The sequence below is a fragment of the Sphaeramia orbicularis genome, chromosome 22 (assembly GCF_902148855.1).
Source record: "Sphaeramia orbicularis chromosome 22, fSphaOr1.1, whole genome shotgun sequence".
Lineage (NCBI taxonomy): Eukaryota > Metazoa > Chordata > Actinopteri > Kurtiformes > Apogonidae > Sphaeramia > Sphaeramia orbicularis.
In genome coordinates, this window is record NC_043978.1 from 49620645 (window position 1) to 49635642 (window position 14998).

Genomic DNA, 14998 nt, shown 5'->3' on the forward strand with positions numbered 1-14998 from the left:
ATAATGATAATAATAATAATAATAGTTAACCTTTATTTAATCAGGCCAGACAGATTAAGCAGACATTCTTACTTATGACTGACAAAAGGCAGGGCTTTTGAGGGAGAGGGAAAGGGGAGCTAAAACAACTAGAAAAGCACTCAGAGACTGCAGACCTCCACCAAGGCAGATCACACACCCCCACCCCCCACCCCACGATCACCACCAAAATGTAATCATTTGTTCCTTGTGCCAGTATCAACATTTCCTGAAAATTTCATCCAAATCTGTCCATAACTTTTTGAGTTATTTTGCTAACTAACAAACAAACAAACAAACAAACAAACAGACAAACAGACAAACCCCAATGAAAACATAACTTCCGCTGTTCCTTGGCGGCGATAATTAAACCAACAGGGCAATCAAAACATAAGAAGACATTAACATTTTAATAAAATATTCACAAGGACACAAGGGGGTGCGAGCACAGGAAAAAAAAAATCACCCAAAAAAAAATCACAGACTCACTGGCTATTAGTACAAAGGAGATGCAGCAGATTCCCCTCATGTTGAAATGCAGGCAGCTGGACTATTACAGTGTTTCACTACGGGGACGGTTCCCCCACGTAAAAACCCTGTGTAAGCTCCAGGTATAACAGGAGACATTCTCCACCCTCATCGTGGATTGAAAAGGACACAGTGTTGTCCAGCTGGATTCCCAAATGCTTACACTACCAGTCAAAAGTTTGGACTCCCCTCCTCATTTAAATGACATGAGATGGACCACAGATGACCAACCAGTGCTCAGCATCACTGGGAACGTCTTCAAGACTGTTGGAAATTATTTCAGGTGACTACCTCATGAAGCTCACTGAGAGAACGCCAAGAATGTGCAAAGCAGTAAGAAAAGCAAAATGAGGCTATTTTGAAGAATCTAAAATATAAAACATGCTTTGAGTTATGTCACTTTTTTAACTCCATAATTCCATATGTGTTCATTCATAGTTTTGATGTCTTCAGTCAGAATCTACAATGGAAATAGTCATGAAAATAAAGAAAAACCAGCTGAGTCCAAACTTTTGACTGGTAACTACTACTGAATATACACTAGTGTATATTCAATAACCTGGTCTGGGGGTGTCCTATCAAGCATAGAGATACTGGGGGTGTTGGAGGGAGCATTCCCCTTCTTACCAAACCACATGATTTCAGTTTTGGAGGTTTGTAACTGCAGCAGTGACGTGCAGTCAGAGGAGGCAGGGGAGGCAGAGCTTCCCTTGTCGATCTTGAAAAGGAAAAAAAACTTGACTATAAAATATAATAAATGTTGATAGTTGTCAGCTGGTATGTCCTATAAACTAATTTTCCGTTCGAATCCAATATTGTTATTATTATTATTTTTTTTGTCAATTAGAATAGCAGAATTTCCGCATGCTCCGTTCAAATACAGGGAGGAGGCAGCGCTGTGCTGTGCCTCCAGGAGAACTGTCTCCTCCCCTCATGAACTCTGCTGGTACCCGATGAAAATATTGTGTGGCTGTCCCTCTGTATATCGCAGTTAAAATGCTTTCAAACACTCTGATTATATGCTCTGTCCTTCCAGAATCTGCATAACGTATGGAATGTATTTCTGTAATGTGTTTAGGCTCGCAGATTAATCATAAAACCGCAGTGAAAAAGTCACTAGGGGAGGCAAACAGTACCCCTGCCTCATGATAGATGGCGCCTGTGAGTCCACAGATTCATGCGCTTATAATCTTCTTCGTTCTTTTTTATACACTTTAATTCACCAGGATCGGCGCATGGATTTCATGTACAAATAAAGGTAAGACCATAAACTTTTTTTATTTTTAGTTTGAAATGGCTCTTTTTGAAGGTTTCCTGTTGAGTTCCTGCCAGTCTACCTATGCTGACTTGATGCAGAGCCCATATACCCAGGCCATTCCTTTTGCTCGCTCTCTCTATTCCAGTTTCTCAGGCCACCATATATTTGTAGATCTGGCTCTGAAAGAGTCAGTGCCTCCCCAGCCATGAACCCCACTGCACGTCACTGAACTGCAGGTGTAATCTGGAGTCTACTGAAACTAAGATGAAGTTTGTAAATAACTATATCTGGGGCCTGTTCCAGAAAGCGGCTTATGTGAAAACTCACAGTATGTCAACCCTGAGATGACGGAAACTCATGGTTTTCCGTTCCAGAAAGAGAGGTAAGTCTAAACCCTGAGTCTGTTACCATGGTAACTTGCTCCGTGAACATGATCTGCTCACTGGCAGGTTCTCTTTAAAAAACCCCGAGTTTCACCGGTCTCCTCCCATGTGCAAATATACTGAAAGACATGGGTTGTCCATATCAACACAATCCCACAGATTTCAAAATGCAATTACTCTGAAGTGCATTTCGTGGGGAGTGCATTGTCAGACTGCGATTAGGAATACCTGATCGAACGGTACCATTTTTCGTTGCAGTCGCTGCTACTACTACTACTAGGACTCCTGCGATGGGGTGGGTGTCCCGTCCCAGTGCGTTGAGCCGACCAGGTGAACCAGTGTTTTCCATCGCTGGCGGACTTGTGCCAGCTGCTCTGCGTCCTCCATGGTAACTCCATGTTGTTGGAGGTCACCTGCAATGATGCCGAGCAATCGGGTGCGGGGACCTAAAACCAGAGATTACCCGCAGAAGAGCCCTGGCAGCATCAGCTCTGCAGTCTCTCTGGAAACCACTCTGGCAGCACCAGACCATCTCACAAAGGACGAAGCTCCGGATCTACAACTCTGCCGTCCTCTCCATCCTGCTCTATGGCTCGGAAACATGGCCCTTAAACAAGACTCTGGCTGCCAGAATAGATGGCTTTGATAGCAGGGCTCTCAGAACCATCAAAAACATCAGGTGGCCCCAGCGGGTTTCCAACGAGGTGCTTCGAGCCCGCACATGCCAGCCCAAAGCATCCAGCCTGGCTGTGCAACGTCGCACCCACTGGTTCGGTCATGTCCTCCGCCTCCCTCCTGACCATCCAACAAGAGCCATCCTTCAGTTTGACCCAAAGGCCGCAGACTGGAAAATGACCACGAGGTTGCAGTCGCTGCAATATCAAAATAACATTCTCGGCCCACACATCTCCAACATCACACAACGTAGACATGCGCTGTCATCACAGCAAGTGTTGTGCATTGCGCTGCGTTTTTTTGCCAACGGTACTTTTCTGTAGAGTATCAGAGATACCGAGGTGAAGTTAGCAGTGGGTTGGATATTCGACGGACATTCAAAAGCCATCACCTTAGGGACTATCAATAAATTACTGCTCTAAACTTTTTTTTTTTCCAATAGTTTCTCAGTCATGTGACCCAGAGACTCCAAACCAGTCTCAAATTATTATAATAAAGAGGACCTTTAGAAAACACTACTTAATATTTCTCTCCCGTCTATATTAATATTTTTCATGAAAATTATGTTTATGTTTATGCATTTGGCAGACGCTTTTTTCCAAAGCGACTTACAGGGGAAAACCAATTAAATCACTCAATCAATCAACTTTTTATTTATATAATGCCAGATCACAATGAATATTATTCATATGTTTATGGAAAAATGTCTGTTTTTTTTCCTAAAGGTCCTCTGAGACTGGTTTGGAGTCTCTGGGTCACATGACTGAGAAGCTCTTGAAGAAAAACAACAATTACCAATTTATTTACACTCAAATATTTGACTGCCGATCAGGTTTATGTAGAACAGGAAAGTTATAGTAATGCTATGAATTACAGTGTATGGGATGATACATAAGGGTCAAAACACAGTATTCAAAATCTCTCTGATGGGACATTTCAGACACAATTTGACAGATCAGTGTTGCTAAATGACCCACATTTTTACTTTTAAATTCAGTTTTGCTTTAGTTGGACCATAAGGGATCATCCAAAACAAGGAGCTGCTCTATATTGAAATAAACGATTGAGTGATTTGATTGGTTTTCCCCTGTAAGTCGCTTTGGAAAAAAACATCTGCCAAATGCATAAATGTAAATGTAAATATAAATGTTGGAATGACAGTCAATTAAAGTTCGGTCTCTGACAGGACATTACTGTGTTTGGACCAATAAGCGTCCACTGTGTTGGTTGATATACAATTAAAACAACAAAATCCATGAATATACAAGAGAACAGCTGCAGAATAGCAGTCCACTGTCGTGACCACTATGCATGAAAGGGTTAATAAGTAGAACTGTATTAGAATGGACACCCTCCCAGTAAACTATGTCATACCATAATGTTGGTCTGATCTCTGGGTGCATTCCAGAAAAAAAGGTTAAATCTCCTGCTATGGCTGATTTTATATCAGGCTGTTATGAAAAAAGTGCACATCAATACATCGTATGTTATGCTTTCTCACGCTGTACGTTTATAATTGTTCATAATTTCACAGATTTTCACGCCAATAAATGACACGTAGGTGATGTAGTTTCTGTACAAATGCAAACAGATTTTAATCTAATCTAATTAAAGAATGAAATGGTCTGTGTCCTGTCTCACTGTGAACAGGAGTCAGTTGTGAAATGGTGTCTTCAAAAGAGAGGCTGCACTGCCATCTACTGAGCAGTTGTATTATTGGATGTTCTTCCCATTTGTCCTGTGCTTTTTTTTTTTTTTTTTTTGCTTTTTTTTTGTCTTTGTCTGCTCTTGTGTGGCAGCAGAATCCCAGTTTTGATTAAGAATGTTTGTAGTCAGGTTTAGAGTCAACATCATCATTAATATTGGACAATTCCACTCACTCACTCTATGACATCCTGGTCAGTCACAGGAGGACGTTCAGTGAGAGAATAGTAACGTGTTTTATTTTATATTACATTTGTTTAATATTTTATTTGATTTTAATGTTTTTAATGCTTTGATTAATTTGTATTGTGCTTTTATTCTTCTGTACAGCACTTTGGTCCACTGTGGTTATTTTAAAGTGCTTTAAAAATAAAGTTGGATTGGAGAGACTGATTCCATATTGATAGACAGAACGATAGAATGATAGAACGATAGCTATAACGATAGAACAATAGATAGATATAACGATAGATATAACGATAGAACGATAGAACGATAGATAGATAGAACGATAGATAGAACGATAGATAGAACGATAGATAGAACGATAGATAGAACGATAGATAGAACGATAGATAGATAGATAGATAGATAGATAGATAGATAGATAGATAGATAGATAGATAGATAGATAGATAGATAGAACGACAGATAGAATGACGGAATGATCGAACGATAGATCGACAGAACGATAGATAGAACGATAGAAAGAACGAGCGATAGAACGAACGATAGAACAATAGATCGATAGAACAACAGAACGAACGATAGAAAGAACGAACGATAGAACGATAGATAGAACGACAGAACGACAGAACGATAGATAGATAGATAGATAGACAGATAGATAGATAAAATGACAGAACGATAGATAGAACGATAGAACGATAGATAGAACCATAGATCGACGGAACGATAGAACGATAGATAGAACGATAGAAAGAACGAACGATAGAACAATAGATCGATAGAACAGATAGAACAGATAGAACGATAGAACGATAGAAAAAACGAACGAACGATAGAACGATAGAAAGAACGAACGATAGAAAGAATGAACGATAGAACGATAGAAAGAACAAACGATAGAACGATAGAGAGAACGAACGATAGAACGAACGATAGAACAATAGATAGATAGACTCTGATTCAGCTCTTCTTTTGAACTTTGTTCAACAGTTGCTGGTACTGCATACACTTTTAACACTTTGTAATATAATGCACTACACAGCAAAACCAATGTATTAAACCACTGCCCAGCCAGTTTTGTTTTTTTTTTTTTTCAATTTCATGAGTCGTTGTGTTTGTGATCATTAACACTTCATTTTTTACAGTGTGCTGTTGTAGAGTCTGCACATTGTGCCTTCAAGGGAAAAACAAAAAAACAGCTGATCCAATCATTGCAACAAGTCAGAATGAAATTTATTTTGTTTCCCATACACAATAAAAACAGAAAGACATTCTGATGTAAAGACAGTAGCCCAAACAGTCATTAGAACAGGGTCTTTACTTTATATGATCCAATACAGGCTTCAGATCCAACCTGCGCACTGTTTGTATCGTACATTTACAGAGTGAAAAAGGCACCTGAGTCCACCTGATCATACAGGTGTCTAAACCCTGACTCAACATCAGATACTGTGTCTTTTGACTACAAAAAAACTCATTGTAAGAATAAGCAGTTTTTAAAAAAGTAAAGGAAACTGTGTCTATTGAAAGGCATTATGGGAAACAAAACAAGAACTGTCCAACACCAGAATAATACGCGTTTCTGACAAAACGAAATTAAAAAACAAACTCAATGGTTCTAATCTTTGTTATTGCTCCTGAAAAGTGTAACCACTCCTGACTCTTTGGTTTGGAACCCTGAGAAGAGGCCATCCTGACACACACCTCACACACTGAGCCCATTTACACACACACTCATACTCCAATTACCGGATTTCTGGAGTTATCAGATCATTGACGTGACCATGTAACCAGTGCAATCTGATATGTTTTATCAGATAATGGCAGTAATCTGATTATGAGAGATTGGATTAACACACCTGGATTTCTCCCCAATACTCTGATGTGTTCCTGTTTGTACACAGGTTAATCTGATTTATTTAGTTCTTTTTTACGTCTGCACGTGTAAACACAATTAAAATCGTGGAAAATCTAAGTCACGTAGTCAAACGTGAGTGGAAGATAATAACAGGAAATTTTAGTCTACCGCCACTATATACATCCATACTCCGAAAGAAACCCGATAATGGACTGAAACGTCTAAACCAGGGTTTATTGATTATCACATTTCTTAAGTGTATGTAAATGTGTTAGATCTGATTATTACGATGATCTGATTCCTCCCAGTTGTTGGACTTTTGTGGTCATGTAAATAGGCTCACTGTTCCGGTCTCGCCACAGGTGGACTGATCCCAGATCAGCTCACTGAAGCCCACACAGACAGAGCTGCCTCCTTTACAGTGTAAACATGCGATTTAGTGAAATCTGAGAAAGCCCCTCCCAGATATCAGCCCTGTTACCTTTGTCTACATGACACATAAAAAAAAAAAAAAAAACCCTTTCGAAAAAATGACATGGTAATCAGATCCACTTATTAGGAATCAAAATGCTACACAGAGCTGCACAGTAACTGGAGACAACCAAAGCTGCTGAATTATGACGTATTAATATGACCTTTGGAAGACAATTCAGCTAAGACTGTAGACATTAAGACGAGTTCAATGTAACAATCCTATTTCTAATGAAGCTCCCAAAACATCAGAGTTGAAGAAAGAGGTAAAACAAGCAACAAAATCCTGTTTGTAAAGTCACACGGCATCCTCAGAAGTATTAACAACAATAGGCCAGTGTGAATTGGCCCATCGGGTAAACTAGTTTAACACCGTTCTTTATTACTACCAAGTAAGAGCCAGGAAAGAAGAAATCAGTTTCAGATCATCTCTCCTGTAGCCCCATATTTCATATAGAGTCAGCGAACCTCCACAGCCCACAACCCTACGTCCCTACAGTTATTACAATACTGATACCATTAGCTTTCACCGCCTAGTGAACTGATACCCTCCTGACTAAAGCAATGGAAATTCAATAGGAGCCGGACCCTTTCCTACAGAGAACAATCGTTTTTCCATGTTTGGTCCTTCAAATCCAAGGTACTATTGTGGTGTAGTACTGAACATTAAATGAACAGAAGACATGTCTTCAACAGAGTTTTGACTGTTCAGGGCAAAAGGACAAACAAAACGGAACAATCCAACTGCACACAGACTTCCCCTGTCAGTACTACAATCATTACGTTTATACACACACACTTCATCTTTTTCCAGTAATGTGATATTACAGAACATACACTGTGTAAAACAGTGAAGAAACTCTGATCTATGTGCTGAAAGGATTCCAAGAAGGCTGTAAGAGTGCACTTAAGTATTGCTTTAACTAAGAAGGAAACATCGCGCAACTCCAAATCCATGCAACATTACAACAAAAGTTGTAGGCCACAGTGTGTCAGACACAATGCTTACATGCTACATAGATTAAAAAAAAAAAAAAAAAAAAAGTGATGAAAGGTGAGGATCAATTTACCACCCAGCCACTTGTCAATCCAGGTTGAACACTAGTGCCCAGATACATTCCAATCAGCCAAAGTCCTCAGACTCTCCTAATTCTTGTTGGATGCAAATGTAATAATAAGACAAATAATTTAAGCGTAAAAGAAAAAACAACTAACAACACATCTACAAGTATGTTTTCATTGTTTTAATGTCCTAACATTCAAACATTCTAACACGCCGGAAAAACATCCCATAGGAATTGCTGCAAATTGCTCAAACTGCCTTCTTGAATGTAGTTGGTAGTAAAATGATAAAAACCAAATTGAACTGCAAAAACAGCTGCTATCAGAGGCAAAAAAAAAAAGCCATTAGTCTAGGCTGATGCTTTATTTTACTCCCAAAACAATCACATGACACCAACGCGGCGAACCAGGGGTTAGCATCATCCTTTCCAAAAGTATCTGTTTCTATCCAACCGCATTTCAACTCAACCTCAGAGTTTACAAACAAAAACCATGTCGACAGCGTTTCTCTCCATGTTAAACGTCCTAAAACACTGGAGTAGTGTGGACACGAGGTGTAAACACAGCACAAAATAATGACTTACAAGAATACGTATAAATGTGGGTGTAGCCCAGTCGCTATTCAAGCGCAAAATGCACCAAATACTGGTTAAGTTTACGATCCAGCATAACGCTCCCAAACTGACCTCCTAGCACTACTTCGCTTCCTACCACAACTCAGCAACAGACCAACATGATCTATTCTCAGGGTCAGAGGTCACCGATCAAAAGACTTTGATGACCCATGACGTAACAATCAAATCAATTCGAGTTACATTACAGCAAAAGCCAAGTTTGCTTTGACTTCGGAAAAAGAAATTTACAGATTCTCATAAAGCCTCAAGCAAAGCGGGAACAAACTTATATCCGAACAAAGTCATTTTGCAGAATTTAAATACCCAACTGAGAAACTCCACATTCAACTGAGCAAGTGGAATTTAAAAGCAAAAGGAATCACAAAGACATGCCACCCACCCACTAAGAGGAATGTTAAAAATCTATGAAATATAATAAAGCATCAGTTGCAAAGACACACTGATGGTGGGGGGTGCAGACCAGTCAGCCCCGAGCCCAAAGTGCAGATGGGTGTAGTTTCTGCATTACACCAACCATCAGGGGAAAGTGATGGAGATGGAGGGATGGAGACCAGGATTTAAAGCCACGAAGGAGCATAAGGTGTGTGAGGTCTCTGTAGTTTGGTCTGGTTAGGAAACGTTCTTGATGCTGACTACTTGCTCTTCATCTAAAGCTTTCAGCACAGTGATCTGGAGAGGAAAAAGAAAGGGCAAAAAAAAAAAGATATAGGACTGGTGAGAACATGCTCATCCACCTCAAGTCATTTATTTCCCACATAATCCTCAGTTGGATCAGGGCTGACATTTAGAGACAGACGAACCAGACAACCAACAAAAACTCAACTAGCTGACTGTCAGTTTTTCTGGTTCTATAGCTGCTCCTAACAGTTGTTCAGATGAATCCCAGGCTGTTCCATCTACTGAGCTGAGCTTTAGGGGGAAAACAGGATCACTAACACTGGGTTACAAAAAAATGTTTTTTGCAAGTTGTCTAGGTTTTTTCAACTGAATTAGGACCATTTTGCACCACTAAATCCAAAAATGACATCTGTTTTTCTCAATCAGGTCAGGTTTTTTTGCTAATTTGATTTTGAAAAATCTGATCTTCTCACAAAATTGATTACATTTTTGTGACTTTATCAGTTGATTTTTTTATATTGTTCTCACCCAAAATAGGTTTTAAGAGAAAAAAAATCATTTTCTAACAGGATTCCTGTTCGGTACAATGGTGTATTCACTGCAGATGTAGCAGAATACATCAGGCTTATTTTTGCAAGATCTTCTAGTCGAAGCCATTTCATTCACCTGTAATATTAAAAAAAACATTAATCATAAATTGGCAAAAGTAAACTCTTCAGAACTCGTTTATTGCAAGAAATATGAAAGAATTTTGTATCATATGATGTGAAAATGCCCATAAATGTAAGCAAAAATGTTAAAAAGCCAATATGTAGCATAGTTCAGAAAGTTGACCTGACTGAGCAAAATTCATGTGATTTTTGGATTCAGCACACCAAAATGATCCTAAATCAGCTCAAAAAACTTAAACAATAAATTTGTTGTTGACCAGTGTAATGAGTCCATCGATCCGGGGTCTAATGAAAATTTCAGCTTTACATCACTTTGGACTGCACTGACTTTTTCTTTAGGGTCTTTTGATTTTGAGTCACTGCTGTCACGAAGGTTTTAATCAAACCAAGTTTAATGAGCAGTGGAAGAGACTAGATTTTTTTTTTTGTGGCTCAAACAACAATGACTTGATCTGGCCAGTTTTAACCTTATCATGACTAACACCACTGAGCCTGTTTACATGACCATACAAATCAGATAACTGGGAGTAACCGGATAAATGTGCGTTTACATGTACTTGAGAAATGCGATACTAGAAAACCATGGTGTAGATGTTCCAGTCCATTATTGGATTTCTTTCAGAGTACATACGTATATAGAGATGGTAGACTCAAACTTCCTGTTATTGTTTTCCGCTCATGTTTGACTACATAACATTTTCTGTGATTTTAATTGTGTTTGCACATGCACAGATGTAAAATAACTAAATAAATCAGATTAACCTGTATACATGCAGGAGGACATTGGAGTATTGGGGAGAAATACAGGTGTGTTTTGATTTCTCATAATCAGATTCCTGCTGTTATCCGATAAAGCATATCAGATTATACTGTTTTACATGGTCACCTGAATAATTTGATAACTCCAGAAATCGGATAATCATCAGAGTATTAATGTGAATGTAAACGGACTCAGTGAAACTGGCTTCCTCCTCCACTATTTATACCTCCAATGACTATACATTGACTTGTGCACGATAAAATCATGACATGCTGGGAAAAAATCGTATTTGGAATCAGCATACCTAATCTAGGTACAATCAGGTATTTTTCTCCCAGTAGCAAAATCACTATTGACCAGTGCAGCCATTTACTCTCACAATCAAACAAATAGGCAATTGAGAGTGACTGATTAAAACCCCTTAAGGTGCATGTCTTTGGACTGTGGGACACATGGAAAACATACAACACCACACAGACTGTCTCACATCACCTCCTGGCATTAGTCCTTTTGCATCATCTCTAGTGTTATGTATTGATGACTATGTGTCAGATGAGTATGCATACTGACATCTTTGACTAATTCAATTTCAGTCAAATCACGTATTACCTGCCATTGGTAGATGGGCTAAAAGTTAACATTGTACCCTGGTCTTATTTCTAGTTAAAAACAGAGGAGGACAAAGCAAACATTACATTCTGATATTAGACTTGTTACAGTTGGTAAAATTATCGTAACAGCACAAACAGGCACGAAACCGTGAGTCAAGAAACTGAAAGGACAATAACTTACAATTAAGTTTTCTCCATTATCAAATCTCTTTTCAATATCTTTGCCAACATCACCCTCTGGTATTTTAAGGTCTTCTCTGAGTTCTCCATTGTCATCCATCAGGGAAAGGAAACCATCGTCAATATTGCTGAGCTAAATGTGACATCAGGCAGAAAAAAAAATGATGATTAAGGTTTTACAATGAGGCTGATAGTGGGTCACTATGAATATGTTTAATTTGTGCAGCACGTCTGTCAAGGCCCTAGAACCACTTTAACACATAAGCTATTTAATATTAAGAGAAGTGAATAAAGTTTTAACAAAATGACTGGCTTGTTTGACAGACAAAAAAGGCCCTGAGCAAAGTCAACCCAGGTAACACCATCCATCTAGCAGAAACTTGTCAGTGCTGCAGGGTAGGGCTGTGCGATTAATTGATATTCAATCAAAATCAAATTTTTAAATGAGGACAATTTCTTAAAAAGGGAAATCAGCAAATCGATTTCATCTCTCTCACACCTCCGAGCCACGTGGCTACCGTAGGCTCCGCCTCCTATCTGTGAGAGCGGTCTTTTGCAGAAGTCTGTGTAATGACCACAGACTTTAAATCAGTAATGGCCCGCAGTAGTGATACCAATGTAAACCATGGTCCACGTAAAGATCCCCCAATTCAAATATAACCGCATGGGGATCAGTCATCTTACATTGTCCCACACGGATCCGTCCCATCTTCTTCTGATCTGCACCCGGGTTGCGGGGGCAGCAGCCTCAGCACAATAGCCCAGACAGCCCTCTGCCCAGACACATCCACCAGCTCGGGGGGAATCCCACAGCGTTCCTAGGCCAGCCCAGAGATATAGTCCCTCCAATGTGTCCTGGGTCAGTCTCTTCTATGCACAGATCCCCCAATTTAAATGTAACCGCATGGGGATCACTCATATTACGTGGTCCACGCACGCACACACAACTGATGCCTGTCACTGACTTACATTGGTAGAATTTCTTGAAGAGAGCGGTGCCTTGCATTGTGGGCTGCTCACGAAAACGACATGCTGACTTCTGTTGTCTTTTGTAGTTTTACCCAAAAATCGAAAGAGACATTTTACAGAAAAAAAAAAAAAAAAATCGGGATTTTATTTTTTGGCCAAAATCGTGCAGCCCTACTGCAAGGGTTGTCATGTCATGTATGCAACACTCAGTCTATATACTGGTCTCAAGGAGGCAGGTTTTGGCTTCTGGTTTATGGCTGTTTTTGAGCACAGCAGAAACCTGCCCAGCCAGTACCCAGAACCTGTCTGTCCTCTCACAATTACTGAGGACACAACTCAGCACTGCCACAGGAGACACACCTACTCAGACCAGAAACATTCCTATTCCTGTGCCTCCAACACTATTCCAACAGGACTATGTATTCAAAAACTTTACTCATGGAGCAAAACCTTTTCTTTCTTTTTTTTTTTTTTTTTTTTTTTTTAAAAAGACTTTTCTAGTTGGCTTATTTTTACTAATGCACAATTAAAGGATCACTGCTATTTTGCTGCACATCACTATTTCATGACAAAGTATTCAGTGATGACACATCACCTGGTAGTCTTTCCTGCTAACATGAGGAACATCCATGTTATGGGTGGAAGGGCAGATATCTTCATATTTCCTCTGAGTGAAGATGTCAGTCCCAACAAGGTGAACCTAAAAAAGTATTAAATTATAACCCGAGGTCAGATGACCATCGAGGGGTTTCTTGTAAAATTGGAAAACATAGAGATAAATCAAATAGTGCCTTAAGATCTACATTCCAAAAGGATACTTGTACATTTTTTTTTTTTTTTTACCTTGGCATGCCCATGCTTGCCAGTTTTAGAAGTAGACATCTCCACGATCTTACAGGGACGGTTTTTTAGCATGACATAGCCATTCTTCCGCAACGCAGAGCACTGCATGGGGAAAGTGGTGGAAGCCCCAGACTCTCCACAATCAAAATCTTCATCTGCCATGACGAACCTCTGGCTAGAGGAGAGGGAAACACAACACAGCAGGAGTTAAACTCTGTTACAGATATAAACACACAATATGACTAAAAGGGATATGGAGGATTAAGTTTACTGGCACTGGAATAGGCTTTCACCAGGAGTCTGGAAACTGTGCCACAATTGTTATCCAACTGCAAATATTTTGCATAGTTGTTATGGTAATTACCCTTCACCACTTCCACTGACATTATCAGTTACTTTCATGTATATTTCAATAAAATACTGTCATTCACATTAGACTACACATCATGTCATGTGTGATTTTTATTTACAAAGACTTAAATGCAGAATAATGTAACGTTGTATTCAATGACGGTAAATGGCATTCTTCATGTGTAGTCAAACTAGAGGTGAACATTGAGTAAAGTAGTGATTTAAAATGAACAGGAAAAAAAAAAAAAAAAAAAACATTTCCACAACAGATAAATGCCAGTTAAGATATTCATGATCGCCATACATTTTCTATAAATGAAAATCCTCTTGACAGTCATAGAGGCAATAGCACTTGGTTGACAATTAGCTTAACTCTAAATGAAACATTAGCTAGCTTACTTATGTTAACGTTTTGCTGTTGTTTTTTTTAATATTCGTCGAATTAAACTTGATTCCTTGTACCTTCACTGTCCTCACTGACTCAAAAACATGTCTAAACACTGTCACAAGTTCGCACCGAAGTGTTTAGGTGTAAAGTGTTACCTGTTTTGGTCACAAAGCCCTGTTACCTGGCCGTTTAATCTGTATTAAATGTTAGCTGTACACAGACAGTTCCCTGCGTGTTTCCATCCTGTTTATCTCCTGTCATCGGCTAACAGAGCCCACACCCTTAAACACAAAAGTAGTGACATAACACGTCTCTGACAGGTTGAAGTTAGTGTGAAATTGAAGGAATGAATACGTACCGGTGATACTTCGCTACACAGGACTCTCAGCTGTCGAGTTCAACTCACACCGTTGGAAATGTCAAACTAACCCAAGCTAGCACCCTCAGCTAATGACACTTACCTAGTGTAGCTCAGACAGAACTGCGCATGCGTGGAAATTTGGCCGCTCAGGAGGAGCAGGTAGGTGTGGTGGGCGGAGCCTCTGTTCAAAGCTGGTGTCTCCAACAGGTAGAACAGGTAACACACCTGCTGCACTCATCCTATTATCCCATACTTTTATACACAGGCACTTTTATACAAGTATGTGAATTTATACACAGGCACTTTTATACAAGTATGTGAATTTATACACAGGCACTTTTATACAAGTATGTGAATTTATACACAGGCACTTTTATACAAGTATGTGAATTTATACACAGGCACTTTTATACAAGTATGTGAATTTATACACAGGCACTTTTATACAAGTATCTGAATTTATAC

At 39.3% G+C, this 14998-nt stretch overlaps 1 protein-coding gene across 1 annotated transcript; it reads right to left on the reverse strand.

Moving 5' to 3' along the window:
- Positions 1–5970: 5970 nt before the first annotated feature.
- On the reverse strand, positions 5971–14647 carry LOC115414384 (eukaryotic translation initiation factor 5A-1-like). Its single transcript, XM_030127713.1, has 5 exons — positions 14531–14647; positions 13434–13608; positions 13186–13290; positions 11623–11754; positions 5971–9450 (listed from the first exon to the last, which is right to left on the reverse strand). Exons 2-5 carry the CDS (start codon positions 13593–13595, stop codon positions 9391–9393), a joined length of 459 nt encoding a protein of 152 aa, XP_029983573.1. The 5' UTR covers positions 13596–13608; positions 14531–14647; the 3' UTR covers positions 5971–9390.
- Positions 14648–14998: the final 351 nt, after the last annotated feature.

Coding starts and splice junctions, on each gene's coding strand:
- LOC115414384 (XM_030127713.1), bottom strand. CDS start 13,595: ATGGCAGATGAAGATTTTGATTGTGGAGAGTCTGGGGCTTCCACCACT. Junction 13,291..13,433: donor GCAAGCATGGGCATGCCAAG/GTAAAAAAAAAA, acceptor ATACTTTTTTAG/GTTCACCTTGTTGGGACTGA. Junction 11,755..13,185: donor TTAGCAGGAAAGACTACCAG/GTGATGTGTCAT, acceptor TGTCACATTTAG/CTCAGCAATATTGACGATGG.